General features: G+C 39.9%; 1 protein-coding gene and 1 long non-coding RNA gene across 7 annotated transcripts in view; one reads left to right on the plus strand and one right to left on the minus strand.

Moving 5' to 3' along the window:
* The window catches only part of MSRB3 (methionine sulfoxide reductase B3), an 80,259-nt gene that overhangs the window by 47,861 nt on the left and 5,631 nt on the right, over positions 1-26,767 (plus strand). For all 6 annotated transcript variants that reach the window (XM_068190111.1, XM_068190109.1, XM_068190110.1 and 3 more), the window contains one exon: positions 24,810-24,907. In XM_068190111.1, coding sequence (XP_068046212.1) covers positions 24,810-24,907 — 98 coding nt within the window. The remainder of the gene's footprint in view (positions 1-24,809; positions 24,908-26,767) is intronic.
* LOC137473958 (uncharacterized) lies at positions 1,282-14,659 on the minus strand. Its single transcript, XR_010999084.1, has 3 exons — positions 13,763-14,659; positions 6,435-6,705; positions 1,282-1,314 (listed from the first exon to the last, which is right to left on the minus strand). It is a non-coding gene; the product is annotated as an uncharacterized lncRNA (long non-coding RNA).

Raw genomic sequence — 26,767 nt, forward strand, 5'->3', positions numbered from 1 at the left:
ATGCAACCTCAAGTTTCTTGGAGACACCTTAAGGTATTTTCACATCCCTAATTTCATTTTGAATTCCCTAGACTGTCATTCCTAAGTAAAATAATGATCCCACAAACTGGAACAAACATGCTTTGTTCTCATTTATCTTATGTTACTCAAAACAGTTCAAGTGTTGAACATGAGAATGAGGTAATTTTATTATATAATACATATTTTTTTTTTCCCAGGGAGTTGTTCCAGAACTATTGCTTGCTCTAAATTAACTCCAGTGTTAATTCCAGTTAACTTGCAAGTCTAGATATGCCCTTAATTTATCAATGCTTATTATACTTGTCTTTCCTAGAAATATTTGTGAAGCACTGAAGAATTAAAAGAAGTCTTTCTGAAGCAAGTACAAAGTCAGAAATACAGCATTTAAAGTACCCAGTAGGCTCACTGCAAATGTAACCCTGGAAATGTTGTTCAACACTGAAATATTAGACAAACATTGTCAAAAGAAGATTAATTGGAACTTGAGCATTAACTTAAAAGAAGGCTGCAAAATTCCTACTGTGATGATCAGGATTTATCATGCAAATAACTATAACATCTGTAGGGGACACACATTCTTCATATCATGACTAACAGCTCCATCTGAGAAACTCCTTTTTCTCTGCTGACTCTTATAAGTCTACAGCTGGCAGAATTTCTGTCTCAGAGACTATGGGGTTAGCTTCATGCTGTTACAAGATCTTATAAATGAAACAATTTTGCTTTCCTGTCATAATATGATGAATTCTACTGGTACTGAAAATAGATGTTTTCTAACAAAGTACTTGAAAGCAAAAACAGTTGTAGGAAAAATATTTCTTTTTCCTTGCAATTTGTTAGAGAACAAAGTAAACCACAAAAAAAACACAGGTGAAACAACTTTCTTCTTATTATCAGTATTCTGTTAGTGTCTAAAATGCTTGTTGTGCTATGTTCTTGATTAGAAGATTTCAGAATTTAAGAATATAAGAATTATATGGGAATAATTAATGGAATTAATTTGATGAATGATTAATATATTTTTGCTTTTTTTAAATTTAGAGTAAAATAGGTCTTCAGGGTGCTGTTCCGTAACAGGATGAAACTGTAGGTTGCAAAAGCTGTTGCTGAACACTTTAAATCCCACTTTAGTGGGATTTAAATACCAAAAATAAGCTAAAAAATTGCAAACAACTGCCGCAGCATGCCCCCTAGTCATCAGGGAATGGTAATGGTGAATTTCCTACTGCCTACTGGGAGGGCTAGAGTTTTCTTGGGGCATCTCCTGTAATATTTCCTGCATCCTGTATGTCACTGTGGAGGTGAGATGTCATATTCAAGTTAGAGTGTTCGCAGTGAAATCACGGGCAAAAAAAATCCATTTTGTTCTGTTTTAAAAAGAAAGGACAAATTAATGGACCATATGCAAAGATTCCAGTGGAGTCTTTTTTGTATATCTGTCACTGAAGCCATGGAATGTAGAAAGTCAGAGAGCACAGGGTGCAAGAGGGACAGTCAGGGAAGCACCATGCTGTAGAAACATATCTGTGCCCTGAAGAAAAAGAGTGCCCAAGGACACACAGTGCCTTCAGCTGTGTCCATCATCTGCTGTGCCAGCTTCACACTTCTCTCAAAAAGAGAGACGTATCTCCAAAACCTGTTTTTCTGTCTCCCTGCTTCTACATATCAAATGAAATGCAAAGATAATGTGTGTGCTTTTATGTCACTGTTTGCATCAATACTTTGGAAACATTCCAATTAGTATCAGGAATTAAGATATAATAGCTGCCCATGCACCTAGAGGCTGTTCTGAGGGACAGCTACACATGAGCTTTTTGTTGGATTCCTGCTGGCCTAGCAGTCAAATACAAAGCAAGTCAAGGAGCCTCCAACAGTTCCTGGAATTTCTTTTGCCTGCCTTGTCTGGACTCACAGTGTCAGCCACTGACTCTGAAGGTCATTTCTCCTCTCTGCACATTGCATTTTCCACCAGAATGCGTGTATCCCCATGTCTTCAGCACTGAACAATGCTGCCACCCCTATATCCCCATCAAGGTTCCCATCCTTTCCTTTCTTACCTTTCGTGTTTACTGGTATCTTTCCTTTAATGTGGCCACTACAATGTTCTAACTTGCAAGGCGACATGATTCAGCACAGGTGCTAGAGAACAGATGAACAAAATTATAAGGTTGGAGGTGATCAGATGTTTTCCTCTCACAAATTCCTCCTGGCTACATTTCCAGATGTTCTGCAATGGGCTTTCCAAACTCTCTGTATCAGCCCTGATTTCCCCATTGTCATCAGTCCCATTGTATGAAAATCATCAGTACAAATATTAAGAGTATAAGGAATCCTCTGCCCAAGTAAGAGAGAAATGGATACCAAAAGGCATTTTGAAAGTAACTTTCACTGACCTTTACTACCAGGGAAGCATAAAAGAAATGTAACTTGCCTGATACCTTAGGTTGACAAAGCAGCAAGGTACTTAGTAAAAACATGCATTGATCTAACTCATCAATGATTTAAATACAGATTAAGAAATAAGTTCCTAAATTTTATTGATGTCAACTCAGGTTGTGTTAGAGCAGCTCTTAATTTCTTCTTAGGAAGGCTAAATAGTTTCAGAAACAGGGAGGAGAAGTGATATTTGGTGTTCTTAACAAAATCATATTGGCAAGTTTAACAGTCATCTTGCAATCAGAGCATTTGGTTTAAAAGTATTAAAAGATCTCTTGCAGAATTTGTAAAAAGTGACAAAATAAACTGCAATACTGAAGAACAGGGATTCTCCAGAGCTTTTTGGATTAGGTAAATGACCTCTTCAGGTTCTCTTTCAACTAAGAGGAATTACTTCCTTCTCTCTGGCCACCACCAGCTTGGATGCTTGAGAAGGTGCGTGAGCTGGCACAGAGAGATGGTGGGAGACAGTTACTGCAAAAACAGGAACAGCAGCTCAGATTATCTTGTTGCTACTTGTCAGTGCTATTTTGTTCTTGGCATTAACAATTCTTCACACAGGTTGTTGGGGATGCATGGCTGGGGAGCATGACCTCTTATATTTGTTCAGCAGCAAGATGAGCATTTAGTCAGACGTAAACTGAACCATCTGGTGAATGTTTCAGGCCCATGCCCTGATGTGACTTGGAGTATTAGATGGCTGGGACATCTCACTGGTACATCCCAGGGAACTATGTGCTGATGTGTGATACCTGATTATCGCCTGTTCGTGTATCACTTGTAAAGCTTGGCATCATTTCAGTTGTGACAGTCTGGAGGTGTTTGGCACTGCTGTGACCAAACTGAGCTCAAAAGAAATCTAGAGCTGTGTGAAGCCATTGGGACAAGCACCACACCACCAGCCTCATCAGCCTCTGTAAAAGAGGAGGGGGCGAGACCATGGCATTCAGTGGGTACCCTGCTGGCACCCCCATACACTATGTGTCAGATGGCTCTTTGGACTTCAACAGCTTATCCACGAGATAGGCTGCAGCCACGCACCAGGCAGAGGACTATGAAGGTGTTTTTTGCCTGTGCTCCTTGATGAATTTAACAGGACAGGATCCTTATGGTCAATGTGTTCACTCTTGTTCTCATTATTTTCTCACTACCACGAAGTGCATTTTCCTGTTTCAGATTTAGGCAATGTTTCATTAAGCACAGTATCTTTTGTGGCTGCATGCATGCTGTCCAAAGTAGAGCATCTTCTGATCTTCTGATTAGCGCATCCTGCTAATCTTTTGATTAGCACAGTTTATGGGGTTATGAATTTGAATGAGATGCAAGGTATTTTTATTTCTTCCCTCTGGATTTGTTAGAGGAAAAAAAAAAACTTAACATCTTGTATGTACAAGATGATGAGAATGATATCATACAGTATTACTTGAAACTAGAATAAATCTGTTATTTGAAAAAAAAAGACTGTACAAACTAGCTACATGATAATTATTAATGACAGAAGATTCAATAAAGATTAAAATATTTAAAGTTTTTCTTTCATTGATGTAGGGCTGTAAATTTATGACCATTAAGAAACCATATGAAAGATCTGTCAGCTTTTGCTATTTCACATTTTAGTCTCTTATCAAAACTGATTTCAGTTTTTGTAGTACTAAAAGTAAAGGGAAAATGCAAGCTGCTTTTAATCAAACTGGAATGTTCAGTGATCACCATCACAGTCTTTAGTGTTGATCTGAGTATGAAGCAAAGAAGATTAACTTGTCTTTTGTTGACTTAATTTAGTGGCAACCACAGCCTTTAAGATGCAATGGTAGACAAGCTTCTGTCATACCAATGCAACTGCCACTGTACATGTGAGCAGCCATCTGTTTAGAATTAATTCCTTAGTCAAAACACCAATGAGGTCTAATGCTGCCAGTTTAAGTTAGACACAATTTGCACAGAGTTTTATATGAGTAAGGGTATCACAATCAGGTCAGACAGCAGTGAATTTGGTTACAAGGCCTGAAAACATTTCTGAAAGGAAAGAATTGTAGCCCTATGTGGTTGGATCAGGAGGCTTACCAATCTTGCTTTCCACTGGGGGGTGAATTACCATTTACTGTTTGGTATATAGTTGTCTTGCCCACTTAATTGTTCTTTACAAAGTGGTCCCAACCTTTTAATCAGCCATGGTCCAGATGTCTGAACAATCTTAGACTGTATACTCCAATCCAAACACTGTGCCTATTGAGATCACTGAATCAATATTCACAGTGTTTGATTATTGTGAATAAAACTGAGGCACCTAATTTAGCACTAACCTTTTCTCTACTAGCTGTAGCAATGGGGCTGCTTTCATTATCTCCATAATATCCCTTTCAGGTCTGTGTCTGGCTTTCACACAGTCCCTGTGGGTCTGTGGAGAAATGTTTGCATTTCATTTGGAGGGATATTTTATGCTAGCTACTACCATGTCAGAGGAGTGGGATCATCTTAACTAACTGTGACTATCTACCTTAACATAGCCCTCTGAGCTTCATCTCAATTCAGTTGGAAGAGATTAACATCCTCAGATGAGTTCATCCCTTCTGCTGGAGAAGGTACAGGTTCAGGGTACACTGAATCACCCTTTTGAGTGCCCATCAGTTTTAGAGTTAGGCACGTAACTTTGATGGTTAAAGTCATGATAGATTATCACTGGAATGGTTTTACCAAGAGCTGGGGATGAGTGGATGGGATCCCCAAGTCATCTTCTACGGCCGATGCTGTGGAGGCTTAGAAGGATAAAAATCATAAATTTAAGAGAAGAACTACACAACTGCTCCCAAGTTCTTCTGCTGGGTGTCAGTAAACCACTTGTACATAGAGCTTTTGTGGAGTGTATTCATGAGAAAGATAAGTTTAGCAGTGATTATTTTAGTTCTGTTTCTCTTTGGATGCATTTTCCCTTTTTTAATCTTACCTTTCCTAAACAAATCCAAATCTGCTTATGTGTCTCCAGTAATGCTTACCCCAGAGATCTGCTGCATTTTTATCACTTTTCCTTGAATTATGAGTAAGAATTGTCAGATGTGAAAAAGCTGATAAAATATGTTTTGCAAATTGATCATTCACCACTGTTCATCTGTTCACAGGCAGGAAGAGAAATATGTAACTCAAAGAGATATGGCCTAAGGATAATAAGAGTGAATAAAAAATACATCATATTCAATCTAGCTTCAGTCAGGGCCCAAATATTAAATTGGTCTTTGGCATATTTCAGAAAACATGTGAAATTTTTGAAAAGCTTAGTAGGAAGAGATTTTGCAGACTTTAAGTCACTATTGAAAAAGTTTTAGAAAGTAAAAGTCTTTTATTCTGTTAACTTGTCTAACCAAGCTAAGGAAGGCTGACACAATAAATGCAAATATGAAAAGAGAAGGATGTACTTTTGAAAAATTAACATTTAAAACCATTCTGGTTTTGCCTCTTACTTTTCAAGGAGGTGGTCATGAGAACAGAATTCCTGTGTTTATATTCTCATTTTAAGTGTTTACCTTAAGATTTATGGATTTTGAAAGTACTCACATACTTGCTTCCATACTATTATCTCCCCTTCAGTCAGTGATTTTTTTTCCCTGTCACACACACTAGAAGGGATTTAAATGGAGTTCCAGGAATACTGAATCAAAGAGGAGTGGGATTTGACATGTCAATGCTCAGGAGCGATAGAATATCTGGAAACCACTTAAGATATATTTAGGTTGAAAAGTGGCAAAAAATGTTGTGAATAAAAAAATCTGCTGCATAAAGTATCGTGTTGAGAGCATTAGAGTTCTTGAAACAACTTTAAAATGCAAGAAAGGAAGATGCAGTGTTTCACTGGAATGAAAGCACTCCCTGCTTTCAAGTATAGTAAGAAAAACCTGAGTGAAAGACTACTGTCAGAACTGTACTTTAGGTCATAATCATATTAAGACTGTGGCAAAAGTGAATTTACATTGGTCATCACTTACCCTGTTAACTGGTGGAGAAGAGAATTACAGGAGCTCTCTTTTTAAATCATTCTATTTTCTTTACTATCTGCATGTGTGACTCTTCCCTGGCCCCACAATAACAACATTTCTCAGATGCACCTGTATCTGTATGGTTGTGGCAGTATGATTAAACAAGGCAGCATTTTGCTGTTGAAGTTCAGCACAATGCTGAAATCTATGCCAGCAGCTGCCTTCTCTCCTTTGCTTCTAGGCATCACAGTATAGACCATACAAAAAGTAAGACTCGCTCCTAAAATAGCAAAGAAATATACATAGCAGAATTGTAATATTAACTCCCTTGCTCTAGTTTTTGTAAAAGTAATTTATTTAATGATACGTTAACGTAAGTTTTCATGTTCCCCCTGCTTTTTCACACCAGGACTGTCTCTTCCCAAAGAACGTGCTACTGGCCACGTAACAAGGACATGTAACACACCAGTTAGACTGCCTGGTGGGACATGCCCCTTCCTGGGCTCCGATTTCTGGGAGGAGGGAGAGGGTACCTGACCACCTTCCCACCTCTTGTGAAGATTATACACAAGTCCAAGTTTGGGACGTATGTCATCAGTTCCTTGGGTGCCTTTGGTATGGCACCCAGAGTGGCAAGGCAGCTGGACTGTATTTGAGTGACAGTGAGGACACGCACCTTTATCCAAATGGCCTTAAGATGATCAAGACAGGGATGGACCGTACAAAGACTCTGTCCATCCCTGCACCCCCTACCCTCCTTCCCACAGCAAAAAGGGTTATTGGGAAACTTCAGAAGCTCAAACTCATGAGATTTCTCCTGCCACTTTGCCACTGGGAATGTTTCTACTTATCCACAAAATGACTGAGCTTTAATGAGTTTCTCATAATTTGTACAAGCACTAACAGTATATTTCTTTCACTCCTCTGCCAATAGTTCCTGCATGTTTTTTAGTTTTCATAAACTGTCTTGTCCAGTTCCAGGGTTAAACCTAACACAGATGGAGATGGACAGTAATACTAAAATGCCTAAGTAATAAAATGTGTTACAGCCTACAGTTCTGCTTTAACATTTGGATGGGACTGTGTTACTTCAAATTTAATAACATAAAGGTACTCTGTTAAAGAAGCTGAAAGAATAAGGCAGAGTATTCACTGAATTAATGGAGATTAATACATGTAGGGCATGCAGTGTCATCTTCACTGCAATGTAAAGAATAAGATTATCTAAGTTATGCAGACATTCAACCTTTCATTCAGGCTGTATTTACAGAAACGTATCACCCATATCTCATTAGTTCAATTACATGGTTTATTTGTGCAGGTCTGTTTTACAACTAATGAATGATGGGGAATTAGAGTTACAGCAGTGATAGCAGGTATTTTAAAAACATTTAAAGCAAGAGTGAAGAATGTCACCCTCTCAGAAAACAAGCTGATACTTACTGAAGCTTATGCAAATATTTAAATGATCTGATAAAGATCAATGAAGAAAAAAATAAGAAAGAGTTGCATGGAATGAGCACAGGAAAGTAGATAGTTAAACAGAGAGAGAGTAGAAAGATATGCTAGTACGAAGCTGTATATGAAATTATTGCTTGTCCTGCTCACCCAGTTTACATATTCAGATGCAAAGTATTTGCTATATGTTCTTACTGTAGAAATAGTTAAAATGTTCAAACAGAGGATGCTAAAGTTAGTTCCAGAGGGTGGGGTAGCCAGAGCTAGAACTGTGAGATTTTTTTTATTTGAGGACTAAACTTGTATATGCAAACAAGGTTGGGGACTTGTGTATCCAGGCAAGTTTGTGTTAAGTTGGCAATCTGAAGGAAAAGATTTTGGTTTTTTTCTATGTATTGAACTGGGGCAGGGTATGTACCACACAGGTTTTTTAACATACATTGATATTGGAATGGAAACATTTCAAACAAAAACTTGCACTATATGCTTGCAAAATGAAGAGTGGAAAACAGTTGAGCCATTTGATTTTTATCCAAATTCTCTAACTTTTCCAGTTTTTACAAAAATTATTAAAAATTTAAAAATTAATTTTTACAGAATTTAAGAATTTTTCAGAAAGTTTTTGAGACACCTAGAGACTCTGGTTTAAGGCACTATTATTATAGTAGAAAGAAACTAAAACCAAATAAAATCCAAACCTACCATCAACTTAAAACTCAGGCCCCACTAATTTGGATGCTTAATAACTGGCACCCACAGGTTGGTTTCCTAGATTGCACCATCATCCAGCTGTGACAGCCTTTGTTTTCTATTCTGCCCTGGTACAATTCAACTGAACCCCGCTGTGACCCCTGGGAATGCCAACAACAGAGATGATCAGTCATTGCACAAACAGCTCTCCAAAGGGTGATCACTTTGTTTCAGGCATTCTAGAAAACAATTCATAGTTTTGCAAGTATTTTAGACTTAACATTTCTTAGGGTGTAGATTAAAAAATGTGTTAAGAGTAGCAGTGTGAAACAAATATTACACCTAGTGATAGTAGTGCTGAACACTGAAAAATAAAGGTTGAACATAGGAAATTTTGCTACTGAGGCTTCTTCCTCCTTCTCACTCCACCTCCTCCCTCAAAAATACACCAATGGGATGGTGTCTTGTGCAAATGAAGCACCATCTTGTTTCATGCCAAAAAGTTTTGGTGAGGGTGAAGGTGAGGCTCTGAAGCTGATGTCAGATACGGCCTGCACAGGTCATTAAGCTGCCTGCAGGGGAGGGAAGTATGTTTATAAGGTCTGTTTTGGAACATGGGTCAGAGGTCCTCAGGTCCTCTAGTTGTTGCTCGAAAGCCAGAACCTGCAAGGCTGGTTTGGGTTTTCAGTGAGCTGCTCTATGGGCTGTTGCTTTTGGCATGGGAACCAAGTCATTTGTCAGCCACTGACAGCGCTGTTGGGTCCGTTCTCTTCCTGCAGCGGTTTGGACAGTATTTTACTTCTTTAGTTTCTTTACAGGAAAGAATCCTATTGAGAACACCTGAAGTGATACAATTACAGCATGAGCATTTAAAACTATGGGTATGCCGCAGTTTCCTGGGGAGCTGGGAAGAAGTTACAGTGCACATAAAAAATTTTTGGTGTGACTGCAAACCAATCAGGGTACTAGACACCCTTTACATTTCAGTGGAGGTTTGGGCTTAGAACAGTCCCTTCTAGGCAACTGAAAGCAGATTTTTTTCCTAAGGCTAAGAGTGCCCTGCAGCCAGAATGTGTGTTTTTTTTGGTTGCAATCTCATGAAGATGTGAAAGGTACAGAGGGAAGAGCCAGCAACCTCTGGCATTCCAGTCCTTCCCTGTCCCTGCAACTTCCATTGTTGCAATGCTGCTAAACCCCCTTTGACCACTCTGTAGTTATGTAAACAGAGGGTGTACTTGTGGGGAGTTATGACGTGTTTTTAAAAAGTCTGAGTTTGTTGAATAGGGTTTGATCAGTACTGGAGTAGCTTGGTGTCAAACGTTAGACTTCGTTATACCTAAGATAGGGTTGGGAACTGACATACTGTAGCTCTTCAGTTTTTCTTATCTGTTTTTTTAAGAGCTCACACCATGCTCAGGGAATGAAAAGTACAGTGTATTTCAGTCCCTTTCCAGAAAAGTGCATCCTCTGCTACCTGCTCACTTTGAAAAGATACAGCCAAGATCATTTAAGTTCTAAATTCACATACTTTGCCTTTTGTAATGCCAAGACAGAGGAGATCTTTGGAACTGAAGGATTACAGGATTATTTGAATTATAAAGGCACTGACTCAAGCAGCCTTCTAGTCAAATCTGTTGCTTGTGTGGTCAGTTTATAATCATGTTTCTGTGATACTAGTGCACAGATGTAGTGTCAAAGCTGAGTTCAGAGATCTAGTTTATTCTAACAGTAGAATTTTTATCAGTCAGGGATATCACAGTGTCATCCTTGTAAGGATGCCCTGTTTTCTCACCTTCCACCTCATGTTGCCTCCAAGGGTTGTTTAACTTCTTACTTAATGGATAGAGTTTGTTAGCCCAGAAAAAAAAGTTGAATAATTTTCTTTTGGTTTAGTGAATTAAACTTCTCCCCCACAAATGGATGAGCACCTGAGTGGGTGAACACTGAGGAAACAGCAGGACTAAGACAACTAAGGGCAGGGGAAAGAGAAGGGAAAGAAGCTGATAGATTGTTTTAAGCACCCTATGACACCTAACTTTGTCATATAAAGCTTCTCCACTTTGGATACAGAATATTTGGATACAGAATCTCCCATGCATCTCCATGAGCTTTCCTGAGTAGCAGGTTACTGACTGTCCATTGTTGAGAGTGTCTTTGGTGAAAGACATCCCTATGAAAAAGCTTGCTGCCAGCAAGTAAGCGTATCATGTGCCTTTTGTTTAAAAATCAGTGTTTTTAAATGGAAGATTTCCTACTGAGCCCTTGTCAAGATTTTGTATTTTGCCTTCTCTGGTGAGAGTGTTTGTAGAACTTTCCTTTAAGAAGGAACCACAAACTCATCTCTCAAACCTGAACAAAGTCTCTGTACAGCTCCTTCCAAGGGCAAATCAAAGCTACAGCTCCTTGACTTCTCATTCCCAAGCACACACTGCCTGAGAGGAAGCTCTAACACCCAGTTTGCTGCCTTTTTGAGTGAAAAAGGAAATAAAGAAGTAGTGTAAGAAAAATCTAATGAATAGAAGAAACAAAGTGGAAGGGGTGACAATGAGAAATGGAATACATAGGGTATAAAAAGCATTAAATCAAATTAAAATCTCTACCTCCAGCCACTTTTTCAACTTTTTTTTGCTTTCAACCTATTTTTGCTTGGTGTGGATGATGTTTCTGCTGCCTAACTGCTGTTTTGTTAAGAATTCTTCCAGTCAAGCTTGCCCTACATATATCTCCTCTCTTGCTTCATAGCAGAGTTCTCCTGGCAGAAGTTTTGGTGGTAGGGAACCAAATAAACAACTGTGTGTATGAGGTGTTAATCGACTTAACTTCAGTACGTTTCGAATACCTTGCAAACTCATTTGGCACCATTTATGCAAGGTTTCAGCAGTTTACTTTTGGAGTAAATATTAAAGTGAAATGAGCTACAGCGCTCAAGTTTTGAATGTAGAGCATTATTTTACACCTCGTTAGGTCTATTTTTCCTACTAATACAGCCGTGGCAATTGGAGAAGTGAAAGACTGATGGGATGAACAAAGGCAGTGTTCCTTTCCTGAGCATGCCAAATTGGTCCTGTAAATGTGACATTAAAAAAAAAAAAAAAAAAAAAGACCCCAAACCACATGGCAGAAGTCAGGCCTGAAAAACCAAGAAAACCTGCACTACAGCAGTTTGCACGAGCTCCTGCATCTCTTTACCTAATGTTTTCAGAGACTAGAATGATGATTTTTCCATGTGCAGCTAGTTTGCTGTTTTGCTTAGAAGGTTTTCTCAAGGAAATACACAAAATAGTATAAATGTGGTTGGATGCTTTTCTGCTTTTGAAAATTTGAAAGGTTGAAAATAACTTGATCTTGATAATTAGCAAGGCCTTTATTAAGCTCTCTTAAGTAACAACTCTTATGCTTGTTTTTGGTCCCACAAAAAGCTTATGCTGCAACAGTTATGGTGGAGGAACTGTCCCAAGCATGTCTGAGGTGCCCTGTCAGAATAAATTGCGCAGGGGCGGAAACTTATTCTTCCTCACAGCTTCACACAGGCTGCTGACCCCATGTCCAGAAGATTTAAGAGTACTTTTTTAGGAGTATCACATAGTGAATAGTTCGAGTGGTATCTCCCGTCACTATCTGCATGGTGTCTCTGGCATCAGCTAAGTGTAAGTAAACCAGCACAAGAAACAAGCCACGATATGTGAACTGTTCCACACAAAAACGTGCACAGCTTTCACAGATGCATCAATACTGTTGTAGATTTAATAATATTCTAGTTTGACGTCATAATGACAATGTTATGGCTTTTAAGTGCCCCTGGGGTTTTCTCCTCTGTAGAATAAGCTTTGCAGTGCTACCACCCCTTCATACCCTGTTTTCTTTGCCTGCAAGACTGAGATGTAGGTGCTGATACAGGATTCTAAAAGGCTTGAGGGTAACAGAATGAATTAAACATTCCTCTTCCAGCTGCTGCTGTTCACAACACTTTTGACAGTTAAAATACATCACACATTCTCTTGTCTGTTTAATATAAACAATTAGTATTTTAAGTGGAGTCCAGAATCAACGCCAAATAGGAGGATCCAGACAGGCAGTTCAGAGTGAATACTAAGAAGTGTTCTAAATTTATATAAAAGCAGTTTGCAATCAGTTCAACCTATGCCTAACACATTGTCTACTGCAGCACATCAGACTGTAGAAGCTGAGACCAGTGGCTTTTCTTTTGAGGAAGAAGGTTTCATTTTTCATCTCAAAATTATTTAAGCACAACTTTTTATCTGCAGCTTTTAGTATGAAATATAAAATGAAAGGGGAAAATCAAAATTAAAATACAGTATTTTTGTTTTCATATAATGAACTCTTTGTATAATGAAACATTTTAGGCAACCCAAAAGCCATTTCGGAGGAAAGCTTGTTTATAGAGAATTTTCCTTTTTATCTTTTCTGGAAGAGAAGAGGTTTGAAATCACAGACATCATTAAATAAAGCAAAAAAATCCAGCTTTTCTTTATATTTACTTCCTTGAAGCTGAGGAAAACCTGAAATAACAAAAGGGCTTTAATGCAAGCTCAACTTTATTATACAAGCAACATGATGAGAATAGTGTCAATCTTTGTACTTTTAGGAATTCTAACATTGATCGTTGCAAAGTGCAATTTGCTAAAATCTATTTCATTTCCTAAATGAGAGAATTTTAAATGAAAATGTTATAAACTGAAAAAGCTGCTCACTCCTGATAAAAGGCATTTGGGATGCAATACTATTCAATTGTAAACTCCTTTTTTGAGTCTAGACAATGTATAACTCCATAGCACAGGGGAAGTAACATTCTGCATAATACCACTTCACTCAGATGGTCTTAGAATTCCATTTACCTAAAGTTTAGACCTTTGTAGGCAGGAGGATCTCTCTGGAAACCTCTCTGTCAACTGTTCTATGTCAAAATCTAAGTATGCACCTCAGTATGAACCTGGACCAGATGTAGCTATCATTTTGGAATTGAACCCTCTAGTTACTAGCATAGGTAAAATATCTGATACGAAGCATTTAACTTCACTTCTGCTTGCCAGGGAGAAAGCTAAATGCTCAGTTATGAACTTTACATCAATAATTTTCCCTTCATTCCTTGCAACGGTCAGTGGCCAATTGCATTTGGCCCTGAAGGGTCTACAATAGTGAAAATAATGAATCACAAATAAACAACTTACCACCTTTTCAAAAGGAAGCCAGGTAATTAATTTCTTTTAAATTGAGACTTCCTCTAAAATGAAAAAGTCCCCTTGGCTTCTGCAGCCATCAACTCGGTTTGCACCATAAAAAAAAAAAAAAATAGAAGCGGGGCACCGGGAGTAAAAATGAAAACAGCTTCAGGTTATTCAATTTCCTGTTTGTTTAAATTTGTCCTTCCTGACATGCAGATTCACCACACTCCTCTCCTGGTGACTACTTCATTAGATTAGTTTAGTTAGGTATTCGGAGGGATTTTTATCTTCTGACTCATAAAATTCTTGAATTGCCCCAAGAATTTCCTGTGTCTGACTGGAATTTTATGTCCTTGTAGTTTTGAGCTGGTCTCCTAGAAGAGGTTGCTGTCTAAATTGCTCTGCTGTTGAGGTCTTCAAACAGCAGATCAGGAGCCAGCTCCGAGCTCGGTTCCTGCTTTTCAGGAAAACTGATCCGTGCCAGCACTTCACCTCTTAAAATTGTAGTCAGAAATTTTCTTAGTAGTTTTAAACTCTTCCTTTCCTGACAGTATTTCCCCTTGCTGCCCATGCCCTTCCCAGGTGTCCACTTCAGAATATTTGTCCAATTCCAAAAATGCACCCCGGTGGCTCAAAGTGCAGCCTGCTTGCTGTCCCATCGGGTTTTCATCACTCCCTTGCTATAAAGCAGAGAAGCTGAGGTTACGGGTATATCGGGCCATTTAGCAGTTGAGAAATGCCTTTGTATATCCCTTCCCTTTTTTTCACTCCTTTCTGAGGAGGGTGAGAGCTAGGTTAGGCTGGAGCCCTGGTGTGTGCTTCTTTTGAAGGGTTCGGCGAACTGAAGGCGATGCTTTTTGACAAATGAGCTCCAGAAACGTACCGAGTGATTGCAGTGCCAGCTCGGCCGCCTGCACCGGGGCTTCGCCTGCCTTCGCTGCCCTCTCGGCGCGGAGCGCCGGCCCTTCCGTGCCCTGGGGCAGCGGGGCTCGGCGGTACCCGAGGATGGCTTTGACGAGGAGGGAATGGACGGCGGAATGGCACCCTGCCTGTCTTCCAGAGTCTGAGAGGGAAAGTGGAAAGACACCTGGTCGCCCCTTGCGATGTCGGTGTCCTGTCTCCTCTCCCGGGACACGGTGACTGACTGCGCAGGAACAGCCCTGAAATACGGCTGTATGACCAGCGACGCGTGTCTGTCTGTCTGTCTGTCTAGCCGTGAGGTTGCTTTCTCCCGAGTACATTCGCTTATGGGATCGGCAGGTGGAGACAAGAACAAGGCCATGCGCTGTGCTGAGCCTGCCGGGCTCCCGGTGCCTGGAGGCGGCAGCCGGCGCTGAGGAGCGGCCGGGCGGGCCGGGGGCGGCCGCCTCCCGCCGCCCCGGGCCGGGAGCTTGCGCCCCCGCCGTGCCTGTCCCAGCCCCGGTGCCCTTCCGGCGGCAGTGGGAAGGGACAGCGGGCACGGGCACCGGCGGGGAGGGGTACACGGCCTGGGCGAGGGCCCGTGCGCAGCAGTGGCGTTGGGGCGCCGGCACCGCTGGGGCACTGGCACGTCAGGATGGCCCAGTGCAGGGAACCCAGGGAAACACAAATACTAGTCAGCGTTAGAGAAAAGACTATCCAAAGACCATCCATAGCTGATGTTGTGAATGGCAAGCTGCTACAGTTAGCCTGACGTTGTGGGAAGCACCATATAATAGAGGCAAATCCGCTTAAGTACAGAGTTTTCTTGGAGTTACTTGAATGCCTCAATGAGAGGCACTATGCTGCATGTCCACTCCTTAGCATCTTGCCTCCCCAGTTTTCTTCTCTATAGAGGCTGTTCTCTATATCTTTTATTTCTCCTCTTGTTTATTGCAACAGGTTTATTTTCCAAGCAAATTACTCCTTTGTATGTATTTCTTTACCTAGAATATCGTAAAAGAAAACAAGACCCTGAAGTGAGTTGTATGTTTATGAACCAGTATTATTTGTCTGTGAAAACATATAGCGAGTATAACTGACTTGCACTGTGTACATTTGCACTGTGCCTAATTACAAATGTTCATAGCTTACCTTGGAAGTTGCTTTCATGTCTTGAACATTTAGTGTATAGTATTTATGTTTTGTTTAAATTATTTATTTGAGTAAAAAATATAACAGAATGCTAATGGAGAAGGAAAAGAAGTCATAAAAGACGTAGTCATGAAAGGAATAGCACAGGCACAGGGGACAATAAGAGACCTGTGCTGAGCTGACCTTTACAGCAGCTTTCTTTCCATGGATTGTGTTACTGATGACATTGTATGGCTGTGAAATGGTTTCCTTTTAGAACCTTGAAAGAAAATGTAGTGTTTAGGAAAAAGGGCATGCTTTACTCTAGAAACTGTAACAGAAAACAAAAGGTGAACATTACAATCAGAAATATTAACTTTTCCATTTCAATACCTACAGGGTTTTCTTTTCAAAGTTTTCTTCAGGAAACTTAAAAGGAGCATGTGTGAGTGTGAGTGCACATGTATATTGTTTTTGCCAGGGTTTTCTGTAAAGAAAGGTCATTATTTTCTAGTACCCGTTATTACCTACCCCTTTTTGTTTGCATAAGAGGTTGTTAAAAAGATTTAAACTTCTTTCCAAACCAACAGCAACTCCAAACAATCTAACCCTGTAAATTTTTTTTTTTTTTTTTTTTTTTTTGTCTTTTAGGATTTTATGTAGTGCCTGTGGCTTTTGCATTCTTTTATGCATGCAGCATAGTGTTCAACTGTGTGTTGCAGAAACACAGTCTTAAGTAAAGGGTAATGTAAAGTTACCCTGAGGCCTAGGGTGGCAGAACTACCTCAGAAGTTTGCAGAAAACTGCAGTGAGTAGATCTTGCACTCCCCATGAGAAGCAAGGCTTCAAGGCCAGGTTCCTTGCAGGGCTTTATGAGCGTGTAGTTCATGGTGAGATATTCCTGCAGTGTGATAAAAATCCTGGTCTAGAAATGTATCAGTCTTAAGGAGGAGCTTTGTGGATAAACTGTAATACTAGGCAAAGAGGAGGGTTTTGCTGTCCACAGTGGCATGAGAAGGAGCCATACTCCACATCTCCATATCCTCCTCCTGCAGAGTCTTGTCCTGTGGTCAAACGGCCCTTGGAGACCTGGTGGTTTGAAGCTCTGTCTTCACTTTGCTTTCAAAATGCTCTAGTCTGTCAACCTTTGGTATCAGACATTGCCATTAGTTAACTGCCCCAGGTTTTTGCCCCAGTCCTGACAAAAGCTTTCTTTCATGGCCAAGAAAATTATGTCAATTTTTAGTTTGTGACCAAGTTCCCTCACCTAGACATCTCCTGTAATAAAGTAAACGGAAGAAAGGGAGTCTTTGTCTTTTTTATTGTTGTTTTGGGGAGGGGGGTTGTTTGTTTTAATCAGTGTAGTAACACTTTCCCTTGTTTCAAGGGAAAACTAAATTAAATTATAACTTTACAGTTGAGATGAGAATCTATTTGTTCAGCTGAAATGAGGAGGGTGCTTGTCTGCTAGAACATTCAATACTCAAGGCACTAGTGAAGGAGGTTCATAGAAGGAATATAGCTGCAAAAGGAAGACAGTACAGGCTTTGGGGTTTTTTGGAATGAAAATTAATTCAGTAACCTCTGTAGTTTCAGTTTTAAGCGTGCAGCTGAGTTCTGGCTGTTCTTTACAAACTTTATTTCCCAGACTTGCATAACAATACTAAGAGGAAAATATTTCAACAAACAATTTGTGGATGATCATTACTTGAAAGACACCATGACAAATTTTTCAAATATGTATTTCATCTGTGACTGCTGTTCATTTTAGTGCCAGATGTTGATTATTACAAGGTTGCGTTTGCTGGGTTTTTTAACTTTCTCTCTGTGAACATATTGCATTAGAATTCCAATTTTATCAAATCTAAGGCCTGCCAGCTCTACTACTATCCTGATTTATTCATCCTGTATGAAATCTTTAGCTATTTTAGTGAGTTGCACAGATAACTCATTGATATACAAATTTTAAGATATTTTGCAATATATACATTTTCTTTACCAATACTGCTTTTGGAGGGACAACAAAAACAACTATTTGAAGTTGAATGCTATGGACTGAGGTTATTAGGTCAACAGTAAATTTTAAAAACTATTTGAGAGATTTCATGATGGCATTTTAAAATTATAGCTTAAGGTTACACTGCTTCACACAGTTCTGTTTGGCTCCTTTGATGCTGAAGATCTACAGCTGACTTATGTGTAAGATATATTTTTTAAAACATTAGCCATGATTTAAAGTAACAAGAGACACTATTCAGATGAGGGGAGAAACCTGTCCTTTGGGAGGAAGTGAGTTAGGTTCAGTAGTTTTCTTGAACCTGAACCAAGAAAGAACCATTAGTAACTCAATCTCTGTAAGAAGACATGAGGAAGATCCTAGCTCCTGCTTACCTATAGGCAGTGGCTTGTACATTCAAGATGTTGAATATTAGAGGAAGACTCTAAAAGAACCACCTTATATTTATCAGTATTTTAGACCACAGTGAAAGCACAAAGGAAGCAGCTAGGGCAAGAGCAGTATTGTGATAGAGTTATTAATTGCTAAAGAGAGTAGGCCCCATGCTTTTATTGCTCAAGAGACATCAGGGGCATTCTTGTTCTGAAAAATTCAGATGTCAAATGAAATTGTAGACGCTAAGTTTCTGATCTCCCTTAACAATCATTTTAAACAAATATAACCTCCTCCCACTAACAAGGAAATAAATCTGGATTGCATATGCTGTTTCATGGTAAGTTGTTTGGATGCTCAGAGTGCTGTAAAGGAAGAAAACAAATACCACCTTTATTCATGGCTTTCACTTTTTTTTTAATTTCCCAAGTGAGAAACATAAAGGAAAAAACAGATGGCGATTGTCTCATAAAAGCTGCTATTAGAAGTTCAGTTGTTTTGAAAAATTCCCTTCCCACACTATTCGGGCAGCCCGGTATTTGCATGCTGCAATAGCCCAACTTTGCTGTTAGAGACAGGTAGTATTAGAGAGAAGCTCCCTCTTTATTTTCTTCCAAAATGAAGTTTCATTTTGTCTTTGTGTTGCTCCCTTCAACCCCTGCCTAGCTACCACTCTGATGCTTTTTTGGTGTGGTCTGTTGAAAAGCAGTACTGTGTTGTCCTTCTTGTATCTGATGGTGCTGGAAAGGAATGGCCATTTTTTTCCATTGAAATATACTTCTAATGTAAAGCTGTTTGCTGGTAAACAAGAATGCTTCAGTGCCTGATTCTGTTTCTAGCTACATTTGGATAAATTATATGGACCTCCACAGAAAGAAGTGTTACATCACAGTAAAATAATTGTAAGTAAGAATATTCATTATTCATTCATCATCATGGAAATATTAAGAAAAATAACCCAGGATGTTCTGTGCTAGCCAAAAAAAAAAAAAAAAAAAAGCCCTATATCTGTACAGGCACCCTGCATAATAGCAACATGTCACTTTGTAGTTCTACATTAAACTTTTATGTGAGAAGTTACAGCTGTGGATGCCTATGTCTTTCAGATTCTGTTTCAATAAACCTTTGAGAAAGAAAAAAGTGAAAGCCCTTCAGCTTTACAGCAGTTTCAAAGCAGAAGCTTTATTACCTTTTTTTAAATCCTAATACACTTTATGTTTTTACACAGACATGGTTTCTCAGTGAAGATAAATGATGACACTCTACCTTAAAAAGCCTTTGGGTTTTCATTAATCCACATTAGGTTAAAAGGGAATCAGAATTCTAAAAATACAGCACATCAGAGAAACAAGGTAATTTTCAGGTCAAGGTCCTTTTTACATCTGGTGCCATTTGGTAGTTTTAACATCTTCCATCTCCCCCTACTTCTCCATCTGTAAATAACTCACTGAAGTAAATGCTTGGAATAATTACAGCAAAGAATGATAAAATGCAGGTTGGGTTTAATCTCCTAGGGATCTAAAATGAAAAACAACTACAGACATCACAGTTATTGGGAAACTGGAACTCTCCAGTCGGCAGGTGCATGAAATGGGAATTATGTCAGAGTATTACATGCTTTGGGACTGCAGTTGTGCTGTTCAAAAAAATGTCAAAAGGCGTATTAGTTAAGGATAGGGGAAAAATAGCCTTGCAGGGCTGATTTTCAAAAGCAACCTGCCATTTTGGTTCTGCAAATAATTATAGAGGCACATTCTAATGGTTAGATGTCTAAGTGCTTGCATCCATCTACTAGGAAGTTGGAGATCTAACTACAATAAAATGTGCGTAAACTTGCAAAACTGGAAGGAGGTTTGAGATGCTTCTAAAATTGATCAATCAGTCAGCAGCTGGACTACTTTCCAAAAGCTTATGAGAACAAAATGTCTTTCTTTTTTTTTTTGCATGAGGTCAGAATTGCCCCAAGAAAGAATCCTGGAGCCCACAAGATAAGGGTCTTTGGAGTTTCCTGGATTGATGTGAAAGAAACAATCTACTCCTGCTGAGGTTTCATATTTGTATCAGGAACACAAATCTGTGGCCACACTGTTTGTGCTTGCTGCCTTCCTCTGATATTATAACTACTTTGGCATCTCAGTTTGACTGTTCAGTTTGTCAGCTGTCTGGGACTGCTTGCAGCTGTGTTGTCCTTGTACCCACCTTGTGCCAGCTGCCTGTATAGGTGCCCACCGTGGGTAGCTTATTAGAAATACAGACTCAATCAGGTACCTGGAATAGGAGGTCTGGAAGTGAGAAAGAAGTTGGCCTCTTCTGAATGATTTTAAGCCCTCTGCCCAGAGTGGCAAAAGCAGCATCCAGCACTGGTTACCAGACTCAACATTTCTGTTCCTCTTTGTCTTCTGTGTTGCTGCCCAGGTCAGTACCAGGCAAGGAAGCATTCTTTGATGAAGAGGCATAAACTAGTGTCTCCTCTTTTCCAGAACAGGGACCATTATAAAAAACAAAAGATTCAGTTTTGGTGAGGGCATGTAGAGTGAATTTTAGAAATGCTGCACAGCTTTTACAAAATATTTGTCCTAGAAAGAGAAAGAATAGGACATGACTCTATGTGTGACTCCCAGCAGCATAAGATCCTCTCTGTTACTCATGCAGGATGGAGCAGAAAAGATCTATCACTAACGTTCAGTTTACAAATGCTTTTCACTTAAATACTTGACAGAAGAAAGTTTCATTGCTTTATTTAGTGTATTTTAGATCTAAGAAATTATAATTGCTGTATATTTGAAAAACTACTCATCTCTTGTGGCTTGCTATTAACTTACCAGAAGCTGGCCCTTAGGATACAGTGGCTTGACTCCCATGCAAAGGGTTGTTGGAGTGAACACAAACACGACAGACTCCTATTTTAAATCCTGTTTATATTGCCAGTGTGGTGCAACGTCACTGTGAATCTAAGAATGAACCCATTTTAAATGTCTGTAATGCAATAAAAATTGCTGGTGATTAGGGTGTCATACCGCCCCTCAAACTAAACTTTGCATTCAAGGAGAAATGTATTCACAAATCTTAGTTGATGTTCACACACACAAAAGTGTGAATGTAATTTGAAATTGTTCATTCATCTGGCAAACTTCTCTCACCCTCATCTTCTCTCTTGCAATTACCCTTTGCCCCTTTCCTCCAGAGGCTATTTCTTCCTAGCTGGTATGTTTAACCATCCTTCAAAAGATAGCCTGGCTCCTGCTGCCCATCAGATATGGGCTAGACTTGACAGAAGGCCATCACCCAAGGAGGGCTGAGTCTTGGAACCAGGGTTTGCAAAGGGTCTCCACCAGTGCTCAGCCTCTGCAGTGCTGAGGTTTACTGTTTCTCTCAGCTTAGCAGAAGCACAAGAGATCCATCTTCACCCCTACCCCTACGGAAGCATGCCCTTAACAAGTAGCCAGATAGCCTTCAAAGGTGAGCTGAAGATTTAATGGACAGCTTAGACCAGCCTCAAATGTAAAGGTAGCCAGCCATTTTGCAGCCTTACAGCAGGAAGGAGGCAGGAGGGCAGGAGTGGAGGGGCTACAGCCAGGGAGACAGGTGGGGTGGCCTGGGGCCTGCAAAGTGGAGGTCACTGCTGGGCCATTTGCCACTTATATAGACAGCAGCTTTAAGGCTAGCTTTCTACACCACTGGGAGGTGCCTGATATGCAGGCAAACAGACTGCTGCTGCTACAGCTTGCTCCTGGCAGCTTTTGAAGTAGACAAAATGGTGCAAGAAGGTTTAGCAAACTATCAGATGGGTTTTCCACTCCACCTCTGGAGAGGAAATGAGACTGCAAAATGGGATTGATTTTCTGGTCAGTCTGGTTCATCAACTCAATGAGCAGTTCACTCATCTTCAGAATGACAAGTGTGTGTCACTGTGCCCTTCAGGACATTTTCTGTTCCAAGGTTTGCTCAGTTTTCAGTTAACCCTCACAGAGTTAGTGGTTTGTCCTGGGAATGCTGCTGCCTGGCCTGCCATGTAACTCGAGAAGAGATAGCTTGGCAGGGAGTTAAAAATACACACTGTGGAGAACTGTTTCCTAGTTCCTCTCTTGGGGACCATATGTGGCAGTGGTGGAGCCTTTGGAACATGTGTAACATGTAGCATGAACTGACAGTCTAATCTGAAGTCACTCCAGTTGGGTACAAAGACTACTTTAGGAGAAGCTTGCCTGTTTGTATAGGTTTCAGATTACTTCATTTTTAGAAGTGCATGGAGTACATCCAAAGCAAATAATTTTTCTCTGGTGAATGGGAAGACCAAAAAGAGAAGTCCAGAGAAAGAAGGATGGATGGTCTTTCTTAATGTCAAAGCTGACATAAACACATCTCCTCCAAACTCTTCTCACAAGATAATTTTCTCAGCAAGACACAGATTGCTTCAATCTCTGTGTTGCAGTCTTTGAAGCTTCCCCCTCATTGCTATAATGAAGGAGGCATGGTTTTCTTTGAGAATTTCTGCAGCCCTGAAGTTTGCCTTCTCTAAAGGCTTTCACATGATCAGATGGTTGTTCCAAAGTGCTCTCTCTTTGAAACTCTTCTGCCATCACACAAAGCCAAACTGGTATGTCTGCTTTGCAAAATTACTAAATTAAAAAACAAACAAACAAACAAACAAAAAAGGCTTCATTAAAAATATTCTGACTACCTCTAGGCCTCAATTTTCATTAGACAGAGGCACAGCTAAGAAGATGAATAATGGTGTTGGAAAGGAGCCATCAATTAGGAAACATCAATTTTTCTGTCAACAGGATAACCCCTTTTACAAAATTTGTCATATGTTTACTCCTTTTCTATTTGTGAAGGTAGTTGTTTGACAGCAACATTTTGCATGAGGTTAAGGATTTATAAATGGTTTTTTTACAGTTGGCATTGCTGCATTGTTTTGAGTTCCTGTTTCACGGGATATTTTCCCTGTTTGGGTTACTTGCTCCTCAGTCTGTCTGCTGTCTGTAACACTTCCATTTGTAATAATTGGAGAGAAGGCAATGACCCTTCTTGTTTCTGCAGGAAGTTCTAGGTTGGAAACAATTGTGGTGGTAGGGGGCACCTTGTGAGCATAGGACTTATGGGTTGCAATGCCTTCAGGTAGCTTAAAAATGCTAATATATGTGTGTTCCAAAAAGGAAGAGAAAAATACTTCTGAGCATTTGTTTAAAAAATAAGCTTGTTATGCTTACATCCGAATAAATCTTCTTCCATATTTAATAATCTAGGATACAACTGAAGACATATGGGTCTTTTTCCAGTTTACACATTTTCTATACCTGCATTCAGAAAAGTTGATAGTTTCCACATCTCCTTTTACTGTATAGAAAATTTTACTCACTTTTCTTATGGAAAGCTGTATACACTCTTCATTCATCTGCATGCAGTGATTCTCAGCTACTGCTGTATTTTGTAATAGTTTATTGCAAGTCATTTTACGAAATCATCAGTAGCAAATGCTCAACAAATATTAGGAAAATAAAGTAGGAAATTCTTTATTCTTAAGCATATGGGTAATACAGGGAGAGAGCAAGGGCTGCCTGTGCATGTTATATTTGGCAAGAGAATGAGAAGGACAGATAGCTAATGAGATTTCAGATGGGCACTGGTAGATGCTGACATGACCTTAAAGCCTGTCAGTTGCTTATGTGGGAACCCTGCTTCAGGAAATGGAGCATTATGATGGCTTTTGAGGAGTGGCTGAGAAGTTACTCTGTAATGTGTATCTTCCGGGTCACCACTGCCTTATTGTTTATCTGTGTTGTAGAGGGGGGGAGACTTTGTGTGAAATAGTTAAAGAGTGGAAGGTCATTATTTAGGTAAGTGGCCATTACTGGTAGGTCAGGTACACATATCATCATCTGGTGTCAGGTCATGCAGCTCAGTGCTCAGCAATCAGCTGCTTTGAATACATGCATTAGTGAGTGCACTTGTTTTATCCTGGATGCAGACCACATGCAGATCATCCACTAGTGTCTAACACAGGCATACTTATGGTTCCATCTGTCCATGTCTGATCTCAAGCACTTGTTACTGTTATGACATGAGACACGATAATAATCATCTCACTGCCTCTAATGTGTGATGGTTCAGTGTCTGAAGACATCCTTTTAGGTTTGCCTTGGTGAACGCAAAGGTTAAGGCAAGTTTTGGGGCTCTAAACTGCAATTTCCCAATTAATTTTTTAAAGTGTCTTTATATTGCAAAAGCAAAAGCATTTGTGTTCCATAAAGTCTTGCTGTTTATATTCAGAGTGGAATTTGTGGAGTTTTTTAAACTTGTGGTTAAAGCTGAATTGACTTACCTGGGACCTTTGTCCTCAGGCTAAACTGCTATCACTGCTTGTGGTGGAATGCAGGAATCCCTGTGGAGCTGGAGGTTGGGCAGCTAGGGGCAGCTTAGTCCTTTCCTGTAAACAGCTGTACTTGGGGGGGGGGGGGGGAGTTTTCCAAAGTACCTAAGTGATTTAGGATAAAAAAGTCTCCATTTCATTATTTCCATGCTCTGGAGTCAGATAAACATTTTTCAAAGTGTGATTCTGTCTGCTTTTTGCAATGCTATCTGCCACAAAGACACCCTCTTTTTTTTACCTATCTTGTTCCTCTTTTCCAGGTTGGCCTTCCTTTTATGATGTGATCAGTCCTGATGCAATTGCTTTCAATGATGATTTCTCCTATGGGATGCATCGGATTGAGATATCCTGCAGTCAGGTTAGTTTATAGCACACACAGACCATTCCAATGGCAAAGGCTGCAAAAACCATTACAGTGTGCTGTACTTACCTTGAGATTTGCAAACCTTTCAGTTCTATTAAATAGTAATAATTGTGAGAGAGCACAATGGGTCGTAGGTATAGCAGCTGGGTGGAACGAGCTGAAGGCACAAAGGGATCATTGGAATGCACGTGGTTGTCTCATGTGAGATTTAACAGAGCAGATGTAAATGGTTGGACTCAGTGCTGAATGTACAAAAATAGTGTTCCTGAAGAGGGTCCCTTCAAAGGAGCTCCTGAGCCTGAGCCTGTCCGACTGACTCCACATGTGAGCAGTTGAGAGAAGTTGAAAGCAGTGGGGCAACTGTCTGTGTGCTGATTCAATCACTCTACATTACTGTGCATCCATGCTAACTTGTTCCCAACACTCATTCCCAGCACAGTCCTAATGGCTGCCTCAAATAATCCCATCTGCTGTAATAATGAAGTCAGTAGTCATTCAAAACATGCCCAAATTTTCCGTTAATCTGTCTTGTTCTACTTTCTCTCATCCTTTGTGCTGCCCTCCTTTCTCTGAAGGGACTGGCATAATCATTACCTAGCAAAGGGAGAAGCTGCTGCATTGGTGTTCAGCAGCTGTAGCCAGCAGCTTGCAGTCCTCTAGCTCCACATTCTCAAACTCCTCCTGAGAGAAGCAGCAGCTCCATTTGGGCAGTGATAATTTGCTGTTCTTCCAGCGTTGTTGGGGGGTAACTGATTTTATCCCTGACAATATGCATCCTTACTAGTCAGTCAGACCTCGTTATATAAGGCTCAGAGTGAGTGGAGAAACTTCTCCAGAGTATCCCTTAACTTCAGTCTGCATAGAGCATTTGGCCCAATATGTTAACGACCAAATTAGCGTGTCTGCTAGATTGTCATGTATACTACATAATTCTGAATTTTTTACATGGATGATATGCTGTAGAAGAGCAATTCAACACTTTGTGGGAATATCCACTTCCCTAAATTCTCTAGCAAGTTAACAATGAGACTGCAGATTGGGAAGCTCATGCTTCAGCAGTGGTTACTGGCATAATCAAAAATGCAGTTCAGTCTCTTTAGCTCTGCTTAGTAGGCCTGAACAGTGCTAAAATCTGCTTATTGCCAACTTGCTGAGCCTGTATCTGCTGACACACTTCAGGAGATGGCCAGAGCTCCTGGAGAAGCCCAAGGAAGCCTGTGGTCAGCCAAGAAATCTGGGAATGTCATTTCATTTACTGTTACCAAACAAAATAGTGTTAAAAGACCTGAGACCAGTAATATTAGCAACAGTCACATGCAGACACCATAAAATCAAAGCAAAACTAAAATCTGAATTTGAAAGAAAAAAATATGACCAAGGTCATATTTGCTGTATAATCCAATAGCAACTTCCTACCAACTATTCCAGCTTCCTGGGGCAATAATTCCACAGATGATCAAGTCACACAGGAAAATAGCTTGAGGAGTGGTGAGCATCTTTGCAGGCAGTGCTCAGCACAGCTAATAGTGCTTCATTGTGTATCTGCCCCTGGAGTGCGAATCACACATGCAGCTGCAAAAAAAAAAAAAAAAAAAAAAAAAAAAAAAAAAAAAAAGTAGAAAAAACTAGTTTTACTGCAACCTGCAAAGCAGTGTGATTGATATGACAGACCTTGGACAGGACTTGGTAGAACCACAGGGAAATACCATCTCCCACACCCAAAACCTTATTAATCCCTTGCAGATGAAAAAGTAGTTGATTTTTCTTTGAAAGTCCTTCCCACCTGCCTGAGACAATAAAAGAAATATTTTTAATGTTCTTCCTTATAAAAAGCAAACACAGAGGAAAAATCAC

This window comes from Anomalospiza imberbis, chromosome 5 (assembly GCF_031753505.1).
Source record: "Anomalospiza imberbis isolate Cuckoo-Finch-1a 21T00152 chromosome 5, ASM3175350v1, whole genome shotgun sequence".
Taxonomy (NCBI): domain Eukaryota; kingdom Metazoa; phylum Chordata; class Aves; order Passeriformes; family Viduidae; genus Anomalospiza; species Anomalospiza imberbis.